Here is a 15,112-nt window from a genome sequence, read left to right on the forward strand (position 1 = left end):
ATGAAGCTCTAAACTCTGGTGGGTAGGCTTCAAAGGTGTCCCTAAGAAAGAGCATTAATGTACCCATTCCAGACATCACTAGTTTATATTAAAGTGTATCCACTGAAATTAGTGAAAATTCTGTCAGAATTTTTTAAAAAATCTGTTATGGAGTCATAGAATTGTTTTAAAAGAAACACAGTTTCATAACTTTCCGGTAATGCGTACTTAACCTACTTTAACAGTTCTGAACTAGAGGCCCTGGGACAATCTGCCTAACCAAATAGATAAGGCCGGTGAGTAAATTGAATGTAACTTACATAAATAGCTGCTTTCAAAGCCTAGTACCTGGAAGTCTTGAGAAGTGTTGAAGGTACTTAGACATTAGTAACAACTTTCAATATTCCCCTTCCAATAGTACTTATGCTACCTGGCCTTCATTTTTCTCCAGTGGGAATTGATTTCCTGATGCCTCCCCCATAAAAATGCTGAATGACATTTGTTTTTTAATGAGAAGAAACGAAAATTCAAAAACCTTCCCTGTTATTTTCCCCCAAGCTTGTCTAAGGGGGAAAGGTGGCACAATTCCCTGAAACCGAAATCAGACGCCCTCTAAAGGCAAAACTCCAGCTGGTTGGGAAATGTACATAATGAGCAAACAGGTAGTTTAATCTGTCTCCTCCCTCTTGCATGTTGTTAGGCATGTTTTCCTTGTTTACATTTTTACCTTTGCACATTCAATTCAACCAAGTTCCGGCTGTTTAGTTGGGCAGCCAAGTTGGCAGAAGTTCATGCTGCCTTGCACACGGCCCAGGGAGCCCTCAGTGTGTGATTTCTAGAAGGTGAGGGCACAGTGGGACAGTCAGCCTCAAAAGTCCAGCCTCAAAGGACCTCTAACCCATTCAGCCTTGGCGTGGCAGTATCCCAGCTCTATCACTGTGGGACTTTAAGAAAATCACTTCAGTGATTTTTCTCAGTGCCTACAGAAAATCAGGAAGTTCAGCCTTATCATCTCTAAGGTCCTCTCCAACTCTAAAATTCTGTGATATTTCCCAGATAATTTTATTAAGAGTGTGACCAAGGTTCAGGAGTCCATGAGCTTTATTTCTACATTTCTGGTGGAGAGAGAAAGCACTTTTAATATTAGTATTGACAAGTGGTATAAAAAATTACCTTTAACTGGTATAGTAGAAGGGAGTGTTTTGACAGGAATTGGAACAAATTATAGTAGATGCTTGTTACTGAGCAGGATTGAATTTTCAGATCTCCTTCCCTCATGTGTTAAGAACAACTTGATATACAAAGAATTAAAAATGATACTAACAAGATTCGCTTAATACCTGGTCTGAATTCAAAGAGACAATCCAAAAGTTCCTTTCTTTGCTTCCCTCCCCTCTTTACAAAGAAGGCTATAGTGGGGGAAAAAAGGGATGGGATCAGCTCTGATAATTTATCTTTGAAGTGGTAACGTTGAGGTTTTGGAGGTGCTCGGGATCCCAAAATACCAACACGCCAGGTCCTACCCGAATGAATTCGACCCAAGCCTTCTTACAGCCAAAGAAAAAAACAAAGTGTATTAAAGATTCACCATATTGGGTAGGCTCTTAAGGAATCTGAGCCTTTGTGACACTTGGATTGACAAACCAGCCAGATTGAATCTGAACCCCTTCGTGGAGGCAAGATGGATCTTATATACAGAAAAGACTGTGGGAGGGATCGAGGGGTGGTCAAGTAGTCTGGGGTGACTAGAGGAGGGGTTTAGGGAGAGTCTTGAGGAGGAGTCTAAGGAGGATCTTGATGGGACTGGGGTGACTGGCGGTCTGACTCTAGGAACCAAGTGAATGGATTTTGATGTGATCTGGGGTGGGAAGTAGCCAGAGGCAATCTGGAGGTAACAGAGATTTGGGCCTAGCTTATGGCCTCAGGCAAAGGCCAGATCAAGTGGGAAGATTCTAGGAGAGTTCTAGGGGGTTCCCAGAGCCTGTACCCCATTCCTTGGCTCTAAGGCATACTATTTCATGGAATCTCAGTTGCAAAGGAAATCAGAAGCTGTCTTGGTGAATCAAAAATGTGGACACCATGTACTTTCTACCATGTACCTGATGAGCTTTCATCCAAGCTTTTCCTAAAGACCTCCAGAGAGAAGGAATTCACTACTTTGGAAGCCAGACCCTCCCTCCCCACCCTACCCCCACCCCTCTCACACCCACACTGTCCCCAAACACACCTTTCTCTCTCTCTCTCTCTCTCTCTCTCTCTCACTCATACACACACACACACACACACACACACACACACTTTGATCTTGAACTAGTGTTTGATCTCTTTGATGTCTCAAGCAACTCTGAGTTACTGGAGAATTGCTGAGCTGCATCAGGGCTGATGAGATCACTGGCCCCAAACCTGCTGACGTCAGGCCTTTGTCTACTTTTTTGCTATCTCTTCTCTTAGTTCTGCCCTCCAGGGCCAAGCAGAGCAAATCTAAACCCCTCTCCATGTAACTGCCTTCCAAATACTTGAAGACAACTCTCCTAAGTTTTCATTGGATCAGTACACAAGGATTTCCTTGTGAAGGATCTGTAATATCACTAGCATGGAAACCTCCCAGTGTGGAAACAATATATCAGTGATTTTTTTCTGCTAAATCCTAGAGAGTTACTTGAGATGCATATGTTTTTATTTTTTAATTTTTGTTTCTTCTCACTAAAAAGCAAATGACTTGCCTAGGGTTAAACAGGTAGTGTCAGAGATGAGGTTTGAACCTAGGTCTTTTTGACTTAATGTCCAATTCATGCACTACATAGAATTGACTCTAGTGGAAGAATATTGGTATTAGGATGATAGCCTTTGTTTCAAGGAGAAGGTTGGGCTCAGTAAAAGCACCATGCAGGTTCTCAAATATAATCCAGTCTTTTTTCTCCCTTTTCCATTCTGGTGAGCTCTATGACTTATCCAGCCAACTGTATATCATAGTCTGAACAATAGGCATTCTTTATCCACTTGGTTTCTCCTGTGTGGATAGTTAGGCTAAACTTCTACGAGCTATTATAGATCTCCATAAGGCTCTGAAGTATTCTAAGGCTTGATGTAATCAGCACAATGCCACCCACAAACAACATCTAAGGACCTTATCATCTGTAGGGAGTCCCTCTTCCGTTCTGACTCTGTGCTGGACATCTTCCATGATAGTGGTAAGCCCTTTTGGGGTAAGTCTTATTTCATGATTTACTTGACACTTCTGCTTGGAGGAGAGTCAAATAAAATTATCCCTGTGGCTCTGTCGTAATGCATGGTGGGAAGAGAGATACCTTGTTGGAGAAGAGCCTTCAGAAAAGTCCTATTTCGTTCTCCAAAAGAGTCTCCAAAGAAGCAAATATTGCAGGTCACCTGAAAGGCAGTGGACATGGAGGACATGATTAGGCTGCAGCATTTTCCTAGCAGCTCTGTAGGACAGCAATGGGGAATCTGCAGCCTCAAGGTCCTCAAGTGCAGCCCTTTGACTGAATCCAAACTTCACAGAACAAGTCCTTTTATTTGGGATTTGTTCTGTAAACTCATATTCAGGCAAGAGCCACACTTGAGGACCTAGACGGTCACACATGACCTCGAGGCCGCAGGTTCCCCACCCCTGGTGTATGAGAAGTGGTGATAAGATATTAAGAGAACAAGGTACAACTGAAAGAACAGGTGACCTGGTCATGTGAGAGCAAGGAATAACCAATGGAAAGCCCGCAGTGCTCGATTGGTATCTACCTCAGGTTGAAATTTTGACAAAGGACCCCAGCATGTCAAGTGGATCACCTGTGGAGGATTTGCGGGAAGACAGGGTGAGAGAGAGTTGTCTGGGATGAGAAAGTATTGATGGATTGTGATCTCTGCCACATCAATGAAATCCTGGAGACATCACAGTGATCACTGGACCAACATGCATTTATTATTCTTTATTACTGTGTGCCAGGGACTGTATCACTGTCTCGACTCCTTGACCTTATCTTTTCTGTTGAACTGTTTGTTGTGTAGCCATGCCACCCACATCTTATACTGGTACAATTTAGGAAGTCAATTTTTTTGCACTCAAGCATAATCTTCCTATTGAATCGTTACTGAAGTTCATCTTGTTCACTTTGGCCCAACACTCTAGCCCAGGGGGCTGGCAAGCTAAGAATAATTTTAAAAATATTTTTAAATAAGATTTTATGGTATCTAAAAATGGCAAAAATCATTCTTAGCTTGTGGGCTGTGCAAAAACAGGCAAGAGGCTGGATTTTTGGCCTTTGGCCATCATTTAATGACCAAATTACTAGCCTTTGGAGATTTTTTTTTATTATTCCTCTAACTTATCAGCTATCCCTCCTAGCTTTGCATTGTTTGGGCTTAACACCTGGAAAGTCTTTTAAAAAATGCTTGCTGATCCATTAATGAGTGTGCCTTCATCTCAGTCACTGATAAAAATAGAGAATAGCCCAAGACTAAGCACAGATCCTTGGGTCCCTTTACCTTTACTAAAGACCTCTTTCCAATTGGACACCAAGTTATTAATGACTATCCTTCAGGTCCAACTACTCAACTGATTTTAAGTTCACCTAGCCCACATTTAAAGCCCCATCATTTCCACAAAAATAACATGAGACCCTCTAAAATTATTAGCCAACCTGTACGTGCATAGTGCTTTTAAAAAGTTTACAGAGTGGCTTAATATTCATTTTCTCATTTGAGAACGTTATGAAATAGGTTCTGCTGATACTATCATACCCTTTTGTGGTGAAGTAGATAGAGCACTGGATTGCAGTCAGGAGTTCCAAGCGCTTGTGCGCTCGCGAGAGCACACACACACACACACACACACACACACACACACACACACACACAGGCTGTATGACCCTGGCAAATTTACATACCTGTTCTTAGCCCCATCTTCCTCATCCGTAAAATGGAGATAATGGTACATCCTCCCAGAGTGGTCGTAAGGTTCAAATGAGATAGTGTATATAAAACATGCTATAGAAATGCTGGCTGTTAAGTTTAAGTTAGATGACTTGCCTATGGTCACTCATTGTCAAATGTGAGATTTAAGCAGGTCTCTCTAGATGCCAGGTCTAGCACTGTTTGTATTCTACTATCCTTCTTCCACATTATTTAAATTAGATGCAAAAATTGAAATATATTTGCATATAGCATGTACCAAAAATCTTAGTGCAGTCTTAAGCTATTATACCTATCAAACCTTAAGACTTTTAGATAAAAGCCAGTGAAATGTAGCATATTTGTAATTGAAAGTGAAGTTAGAGCTAGAAACACTTTTATTCTTGTTGTTTGTGCTAGGCAAGAATTGCACCCCCCCAATAAATGACATATTTCTGATGTCCAGCTTCAAATGCTTCTGTTACTCCTGTGCCTTTCCTCTTCTGTTCTGTGGCATTTGAGGAAGGAAAAATCAAGAAGGAAGACGGTTACCTGAATGTCATTTAAACTTGGTAACCCTGATGCCGCCCTGTATCTCTTGGGCATATCACATGAGAATTGAAGTCCAAAGGGATACATGTGTGGATTGTGTTGATTTTTCTCCTATTTACAATTGCCAGTGCTTGTTCCAGATTTCTAATGAAAACCTAACAAAAATTCAAGGAATTTACAGCGATGGGAATTATATTTGTTAGCCTATGGTCCCATGCCACCTTGTATGACTAAGTTCATCATTGGGTTCCTGGCATCTAAGTAAAACAATTTAAAACTCGCTAAGGCAGATGTTCAGGTAATTGGTAAAATTCATGTTCTTTTTTGTCTTCATATACCTAAACTGAAGATTGATGTTTGCCGCCGCATAACTACATCTAAGAGGCTCATGAGACTAGAGGGGGCACGTAAGGAGAAATCTATTACTTTGGCTCTAAATGAAGTTACTGATGGGAGAAATCACTGAGTCATACAATTATAGAGCATGAAGGGACCTTAGACATCATATACAGTTGGCCAAGTAAGGGAAATAGGACCCAAACAACTTGTCCAAGGTCATGAGTTAGTGGCTAAAATTGCCACAGAAACTAGGTGTTCTGACTGCCTACTGCCCTTTTTTGCCATTATCAGTCAGTTCCCCTTAGCTTTCCAGTACATGCTTTGGGAACAAAGGGGAAGTGGATTTGGGCCCTGATTCCTTCCCCCTAGTTGGTGATGATCTTTCATTCATTCTCTGATTCATTTCCCAAATTAAGTACCTATTCTGTGCCCAGACCTATGCTACTTACTGGGATGCAAAGTCAAAAACAAATCCCTGACCTCAAGTAAGTAGAAAACAACAGGAATATAAGGTAAATATGAAATATATACAAAGTGATTTTTCAAGGGGAGAGCCCCAAAAACATGGGTAATAAAGATAGTCCTAATCCTAGGAAGATAGTAGTGGTGGTGGTGGTTGTTTGTTCTTGATCCTTTGTTCTCAAAAAGGACCAATGACATCATGGGGTGATGTCTTGATTTGTGTGTGAATTGGATTAAAGTGAGGCAGGGCTGGGGAAAGTCAGACAGCCTCACTGTCCTCCAGAGTACTTGAGTCAAGCATTGAAGGAAGCCAGAGATTCTAAGAGATGGAAGAAGAGCAAGTGCACTCCAGACAGGGGGGAGAGCCAGTGCAAAAGCATGGAGATGGGAGATAGAATATCACACATGAGGAGTAGCAAGTAGTTCAGTTTGGCTGGCAAGTAGAGAGCCTGAAAGCATAAGCCTAGAAAGGCAGGCTTCCCCTTCCATCAGATCTCCCATAGAACTTGATTATGTAACTCGGTAATGTACTTAACATTTAATATCTAGTATCATAGCTCTCTCTGTTGGTGTCTTTTCTCCCTAAGACCCATTAATCTCTTTAAGTAAACGAACCATATTTTCTGTCTCTTTGGCATCTGCCCCAACACAAAGCATAGCGTTCTGCACACAGTGGAATGTTTCATATTTGCCATCACATTTGTCTCACTTGGAAATGGGGGTATTTCACGTCAGCAGGTTATTAAAGTCTCTTCTTTGTAGCTCCATTTAAATTTAACTCTGTTACAGCTCAGTGAGTTACATGGACAATTAATCATGTATGAAGACATTACAGGGAGTAACATCTGGGTTTGAACTTTGTCTTTGTGTCAAAAGGCAGTCAAGTTTCATGTAACATAGAAAACCTTAAAGAAATAGTGTTTTAGTAGAGTGAAACCTGCCCAGTGAGATGTATCAAAAGCTGATTCTGTGCTAAATAACTTTAGCTCAAGGGAACTGAAATTCGTTTTATTTGCTAACTTCCATATTTAAGGTGGCAAATTTGAGGAACTACCATGTTGACATACTAAAATTCTTCAAAGTCTTTGTAAGGTTGAAATGATGCCAAATCTATAGGGAAAGTACTGGTTCCCCAACACATCCTGACTCTAACCCTGACCCTAACCCACGTGACTAGGGAAGGTCAAGAAAGCTGCCACTGAGTAGAGGTTAGGGGCCTCTTTCCCCACATGCCCCTCTAGCTAGGACTACCATTTTTTTCTTTTTTTAAATTAATATTTTATTTTTCCCAATTACATGTAAAAACAATCTTTAACATTCATATTTAAACATTTTGACTTTGGTTATCATATTTTAAGAACAGCTACCATATTTTAAAAGACGGAAGCATGTTTCTAAAAGATTTCCATCCAGAAGGTTAAAAAAAAACACCCAACGCCTTTTACAATTGGTATTTAAGTAAGATGCACAATGGTGTAGTGTCTGGCCTTAGAGTTAGCAAGATCTGAATTCAAGTCTATGACATATACTGACTGTGTGACTCTAGGCAAGTTACTTAGCCTCTGAGTGCCTCAAGACACATCTCTTAGACGATAGACTTGCTTATCTGTGTCATTGGAGGGAAACTTTCCACACCAAAGAAATCCCCCCCACCCAAAAAAAGGAAAGGAAAAATGTAAATTTTAGTCTTTTATTTAGTTTGGAAATTTACTGGGTTCAACAAGATCATTTCCCCAAAGTACTAGATATAAATGAAACCTTTCTATGACTAACTGATATCTTTTACCTAAGGAAAAAATTATTCTTTAATGTGACTTGACCAATATTAAATATGTCATTCCTTTTCTATCTTGTTTCTGTAGAAAAAATACTGTTTTCCTCATTTTTATTTAATATGTTTTATGACAGAGACAACTGAAAGCTGATGCCAAAAGAGCTATTGGGAAGCTTCAGCTGCGGGCTCTGAAACATGGAGACAAGGTACTTGGAATGCTTTGAATTGCTATTGTTATTTAAGTGACTTGCCCAGGGTCACACAGCTAGTAAATATCTGAGGTCAAATTTGAACTCAGATCCTCCTGACTCCAGGGCCAGTGCTCCATCCACTAGAGCACCACCTAGCTGCCCCTTACAAGTTACATTTTCCACCAAAGCATACTAGATATTGACTTATATAAGTCTGAAGTATTTCCTGAGAGGCTACCTGGATAGAGGGCAGCCAGCCTTAAGTTAGGAAGATCTAGGTTTGAGGCCTGCCTCTTGTATGTACTAATTGTATGACCATGGGAAAATCACTTAACCTCTCAGTACTTCAGGCTACTCTTGAGTCATGGGTCTTTATTGGTAGAGGGAGTTTCCGCACCAGGAGTTCCCTCCACCCATGAAATTATGGCTATGAACTCCAAAATAAAAGTATTCTCATTTCCTTGATGTCTAAGTGGTCAAACTTGGATGACAGCTTTTCAGGGGGTAGAAAAGCCTAGTCCTAAGCTACTACTAATTAACTAAAGAGTTCCCCGTTAGAAATTTGGGTAGAATTTCTATAAAAAGGGTATTTCGTGGATTACAACTCATACTAAAAGATCAAGGGAAGTTTTAAAATCAGTCCCAAATGTTGCTGTAGTTGTTACCTCTTTGGTTGGCCAAATGGTCATATCTTTTGAAAATGTATAATGGGTATCATATTTCTTGCCTTCTCGAGGGGTGTGGGAAGGGGTGGAAAGAGGGAAAGAATTTAAAACTGAAATTAAAAGTGAAAAAGAAAAAGGAAAAAAGAAGAAAATTTGCTGGTCTAGTTGGAACTTGTAAATTAGATAGTCCCTTGGTGATACTTTCTTCTATTGTATTTCCCATTCCTAGAAGAAGTTGTGTCTACCATACAGGTTATATTCTGATTTTATCATATAATTTGATGGATTTTTAAAAATCAAAGTCTTAGTAATAAATATCAGAAAACTTGAGAAAATAATAAAAATTCATTTGAAGAAACAAAAAGTCCAAATTCTTAAGGAAGAAAAATGGAAAAAAGAAAGAATGAAGAGGGTTTGGCACTACCCGACCTAGATACTGATTAGAAAATACAAATGCAGATGAGTGGATAGGATAGACAAACAAGACCCAGAAGCTGTCAAGCACAGTCATTCAACATTCAGTAAACCCAAGAATACAAATAGTTTACTTGGGAAAGGACTCCCAGGAAATCTGGAGAGCGGCTTATCCAAAAATTATGTTCAGTCAGCATCTCACATAATATACCTCAAAACACCCTAAATAGATGTGACCTAAGCATCGAAGGTCATATCATAAAAAATATTAAAAGATATCTTTCAAAACTATGGTTAAGGAGAAATTATTAACCAAGCAAGGGATATGTAGGTGATCATAAAAGAAAAATCAACGATTTTTATTCCGTACCCCAAAAAGCTGGTGCAAAAACAAAATCATTACATCTATTGAGAAAACATCTTTGCATCAAGTTTTTTTTTGGAGGGAGAGAAGGCAGGGCAATTGAGGTTAAGTGACTTGCCCAAGCTGGGTGACACAGCTAGTAAGTGTGTCAAGTGTTTGAGGCCAGATTTGAACTCAGATCCTCCTGACTCTACTCACTGTGCCACCTAGCTGCCCCCATCAAACTTCTGATAAAAATCCACTATCAAGATTTATAGGAAATTGATGCACATATGTAAGGCCACCATCAATTCTCCAATAGTCATCAAAGGAGATAAACAGTTTACGGCAGAAGAAATGCAAATTACCAACCACCATATGAAAAACTGCTACGAATCACTAATAATAAGGAAAACAATAGAAAACAATTTGGAACTGTGATAAAGAAGTGACTAAATCATTCATACACTGCTGGGTCCTATACCCAAAGGAGGTCACAAACAGAGGGAAAGGGGCAGCTAGGTTAGCACAGTGGATAGAGCAGTAGCCCTGGAGTCAGGAGGACTTGAGTTCGAATCCAGCCTCTGACACTTTCTAGTTGTGTGACCCTGGGCAAGTCACTTAACCCTAATTGCCCTGCCCTCCCCTCTCAAAAAAAAAAAGATAATGAATATCTATACAATTCCTCTAGGAAACTGGACCTGATGGAGACAGCTGTGCCGTGTGCATTGAAATATTTAGACCAAATGACATCGTGCGCATATTAACATGCAAGTAAGTCTGATTTTCTTTTGTATCCTAGATAATGACTCTTGGACTGTACATATACTCAAAGTGGGGAGGGAGGGAGCAGCACTCTGGTTAACAAAAAGCTAGAATCAAAGTGAGTGCTCATCAGTTGGAGAATTATTGTGGAAAAACCAAGCAAACCCACGGTATACGAATGGAATGGAATATTTTTATGCAGTAAGAAATGGCAAATATGAGAAATTCCAATTCATGGGATAAGGGTGGGCGAGCCAATGAATAGTGAAGTAAGCAGAATTATAACAATATGCACAATGACTACAGTAATGTACATGAAAGATCACTAAAAGGAAGTTGAACTCCAAAGAATCAAAAGGTCAGTAAAAGCTTGCCAGAGAATCAGATAGAAGTTTGCCTCCTTATGGTAGAGAGGCAGGGGCCTACCAGGGCAGAATGGTGGATACATAGCAAGTGTAGTAGGGCTTGTTTGTTTTTCTTTGTTACAAGGGAGGGTTCTATCTGGAGGAAGGTGAGGGTTTGGTCCTTACTCACCCACCCAAATGTCTGTGATATAAAGAAAAAAGGCATCAATAAAAGATGTTTTTAAAATAAAAGATAACAAATGGATTTTTAAAAAAAAGAACAGCTGGAATTGGGGAAAAAGCTATTTTTATCAAGGTTTCTAAGAAATAGAAAGATTAAAAACATTGTGTTTTTCTATTATTCTTTAAATGTAAATATTTTAAATTGTTTAATACTAGTATATTCATCTTATCACTTTTATGTTATTTCATTCATCTAAGATTACCATGTTTAACAAAAGTGGAAATCAGAGTCCCCTCCTCCATTTACAATTCTGTCATTTTTAAAAATATTCCTTTAATTCAGGGGTTCTTAACCTTTTTTGTATCCTGAACCCCTTTGGCAGCCTAGGGGAAGCCCTATTAAAATGCCCCTTATCAAAATGACTTTAAATGCATGAGTAGATTTAAAAGGAAACTAAATATATTGAAATACCATTATTTTTATATGTGTGTGTGTATATATATATATATAGACAGATTTGTAAATAGTATTTTATTCAACATTCTTTTTTTTATAAGACTGAGTTCCAAATTTTACTCCCTCCTCTAGACAGCAAGCAATCTAATATAGGTTATACATGTGCAATCATGTTAAACATATTTCCACATTAGTCATGTTGTAAAAGAAGAAAAAGGGGACAACCACCCCCAAAAAAGCAAAAAGCCAAAAAAGTGAAAATAGTATGTTTCATTTTGCATTCAGACTCCATAGTTCTTTCTCTGGCTGTGGAAAGCATTTTCCATCATGAGTCTTTTGGAATTGTCTGGGATCACAAAATATAGGTTTTTTTAAAGTTCACAGACTCCACTTTAAGACCCTTGATTTAGTCTGACTTCTACCTGGGAAAATATGCTAACACACAGGAAAAAAAATTCTAAGCACAAAAGTCAATATAGTAATAGTAATTTTTAATTTATTTTTTATTTTTAGTTTGCAACACTCAGTTCCACAAGTTTTTGAGTTCCAAATTTTCTCCCCCTCTCCCTCCACCCCTCTCCCCTCCAAGATGGCATGTAATCCAATATAGGTTCTACATATGCATTTGCATTGAACTTAATAACACAATAGTCAAGTTGTAAAGAAGAATTATGACCAACGGAATGAATCATGAGAAAGAAGAAAGAACACCAAAAAAGAAGGAAAAGAGGGGAAAAAAGAGCAAATAGTTTGCTTCAATCTGCATTCAGACTCTGTAACTCTTTCTCTGGATGTGGATAGCCTTTTCTCTCATGAGTCTTTTGGAGCTGTCTTAGAACCTTGCATTGTTGAGAAGCACCAAGTCTATCAAAGTTAGTCATCACAATAATACTATTCATATAGCGTTCTAAGGTTTGCAAAGCACTTTACAAATGTTCTCATATTTGGTCTTCACAACAACCCTGTGAGATAGATACTATTATTATCCACATTTTACAGCTCAGGAAACTGAGCAGACAGGTGAAATGACTTGTAAGTGTGAGAGGCAGGATTTGGATTGAAGTCTTCCTGACTGCAGGCCCAGCACTCTGTCCACTATGGTGCCACCTAACCACTTCTATAAATATTAGCTTTTATTATTCATATCATATACACTGAACTGACTTTGCATTATCAAGGAAGACCCTGATTTACTTTTCTTGACAGTTTTAAGGACAATTTATTTTAGCTCGCTTTTGTAATCACGTTCCATCCATCTTCAACTGTATCCTGTTACCAAAAAACATAGGAGCTTAAGGATTTCATCATCTAAGAGGTCTGGTAATGCTCTACTTTACAACTAGGGAATGTTGGGCCCAGTTACCTCGTACGAAGTAGCCCTGAATTAGCCTTTTTGCTTAGTTGTGAATGAACAACTCCTTCTGAAGCTACAGGGAAGAGATTTTTGTATGCAGAATTCAGAGGAAGTTTCCCAAGTTTACTTGGATTCCTCTGTAGATAATAATGCAATGACAGATTGCATTATTGCATTCGAGAATGCATTATAAAAGGAGAAAATTGCAGGCAGGAAGCAGACACCAAAGAAAATTATAATGAAAGCACGTTTGGATGTTTAGTGATAGATGCTTTGGAGTTTGGGCAAATGGCAGTTGAATGATGAGATATTTCTTTTTATCATGTAGCCATCTTTTCCACAAGACCTGTATTGACCCTTGGCTCTTGGAACACCGGACTTGCCCTATGTGCAAATGCGATATCCTCAAAGCTTTGGGGGTCGAGGTAAATAAATCTTACATTCTGCATGCCAAGGAAGTGAAGATATTTGCTACAGATGTACTTGGGCTGCAAAGAAAACACTATCTTTATTCTTCACCTGTCCTGAGTATTAGACTCAGACTGTTTATCTTTGAGCAAATGTAAAAATCTTGAAAGCATGAAGAAAAAGATCCCTGCTGACTTGTTCCCTTCCCTCCCTAAGGGAACATGTGGTTCAGTCAAAATGTGTAGCATTTTCCTGGTGACCTGAGAGAGGGTGGTGGCAGCCAAGTATGGCAGAGACTCAGCTTTCAGAAAGATCTGAGACAGGGTTCTAACTATTTCTCACTAGCTAGCCTGGCTAATTTACCATCCAATCCAATTTTATGTCTTCTTTCTTACCCTCTGCGGACCCAATTTTCTGGCTGATTATAGTGTGTTTAGAAGTATATCATTTGAAGAAAAAAGAAAAGATAATGATGATCATTTGTACACAACTACATGATGTCTGAATTTTTTTTAATGTTTGCATGCTCTCTGAAGGCTGATGTTGAAGCGGGAACCGTGTCGTTCCAAACCGCTGGATCGAACCCTAACATCAACGGATCACCAGAATCTTATTCCCCTCGTGAGGAGGATAGCCACAGCGAGACAGCCTCTTCTGGGTATGCTTCGGTCCAAGGTGCAGACGAGCCACCCCTGGAGGAGCGTGCTCAGTCCCAGAGCAAGTATTAATTCTTCTCAAGCATCAGAGAGCCCCCCCAAAGCAACTCACTCTTTACTGCATACGCTGCCCACTAACCCCTGCTTTATGGGCGCATGCCATAATTTTGTTTTTATTGGAGAGTGAGCCTAATGTAAAGCACCCACTCCCACCACTCACCTCTACACACACACACACACACACACACACACACACACACACCCCCTACTATAGAAATATATGAAATTAATTGAAGACGATTGAAAGATCAGTATTTCCACCATCACAGCAAGAGCTTAGGTTTATTTCCATGGTGATAAACTAGGCTTTCACAGCACTCTCTCCCTCACTTGGACCTTCATAACAAAGCTGTGGAGACACGGATTACTATCTCCTTTTTCAAGATGAGACAGTAGAGGCCCAGGGAAGCTAAGTGACTTGCTCTAGGTCCGACAGCTCCTCGGTGGCAGTCTCGAACCCTGGTCTTTTGACTCTTAAGTAAAATGTTGTTTCTCTTGCATTGAAATGCCAAAGGAATTATTATGAGGTTCCTCTATATGAGAAGACCTGTCCTTCTATGTGTTTAAATGTTGGTTTACAGGTCATTAACTATTTGCAAGAGAAACTTGTACAGAGAAACTTCAATGTTAATTTACAAGCATTTACTAAGCACCTATCGTGTGCTAGGCACTGTGTTTGATGCTGGAAATACAAAGATGAAATCAGACACAGTCCATACTCTCAGTTAACCAATCAATCAACAAGCATTTATTAAGTGCCTCCTGTGTGCCAGGCACTGTGTTTGATGCTGGGAATACAAAGATGAAATCAGACCCAATCCATGCCCTCAATCAGTCAATCAGTCAACAAGCATTTATTAAGTACCTACTATGTGCCAGGCACTGTACTAGGTGCTGGGGATGTAATTACATTTAATGTAACAGTTCCTGCTTTCAAGAGCTTGCACCCTAATAGGGAGGCACGATGGCATGTTCTAGTGTTCTGGGCCTCAAATGATGCGGCCCTTCATTGGGCTTATATTAAAAGTCTGAACAGCTCAGGAAGACCTGCTGGAGCTTCGGCTTTGTTGGCGGAGCCTTCAAGAGGCCAGGCGCACCTCTGCAATACAATAATGCATGGTGTAGGCCTTTACTGAAAGCCTTGAATTATTCCAGTTAACCCGGTTGTATCTTGGAATTCTGAGACAAAATAGCTAATGGACAACAAGAGTTGTCAAGTCATCAGTTTTCCCTTAATATAAATCTTTGGCACCCCTATGACCAC

The 15,112-nt window shown here is 39.7% G+C and overlaps 1 protein-coding gene across 1 annotated transcript in view; it reads left to right on the forward strand.

Annotated features, from left to right (window-relative positions):
- The window catches only part of RNF128 (ring finger protein 128), a 179,675-nt gene that overhangs the window by 155,829 nt on the left and 8,734 nt on the right, over positions 1-15,112 (forward strand). The window contains exons 3-6 of the mRNA XM_036740414.1: positions 8,143-8,214; positions 10,313-10,395; positions 13,053-13,149; positions 13,669-13,853. Of these exons, the coding sequence (XP_036596309.1) occupies positions 8,143-8,214; positions 10,313-10,395; positions 13,053-13,149; positions 13,669-13,853 (437 nt within the window). The remainder of the gene's footprint in view (positions 1-8,142; positions 8,215-10,312; positions 10,396-13,052; positions 13,150-13,668; positions 13,854-15,112) is intronic.

Source organism: Trichosurus vulpecula (genome assembly GCF_011100635.1).
Source record: "Trichosurus vulpecula isolate mTriVul1 chromosome X unlocalized genomic scaffold, mTriVul1.pri SUPER_X_unloc_1, whole genome shotgun sequence".
NCBI classification, from domain to species: Eukaryota; Metazoa; Chordata; class Mammalia; order Diprotodontia; family Phalangeridae; genus Trichosurus; species Trichosurus vulpecula.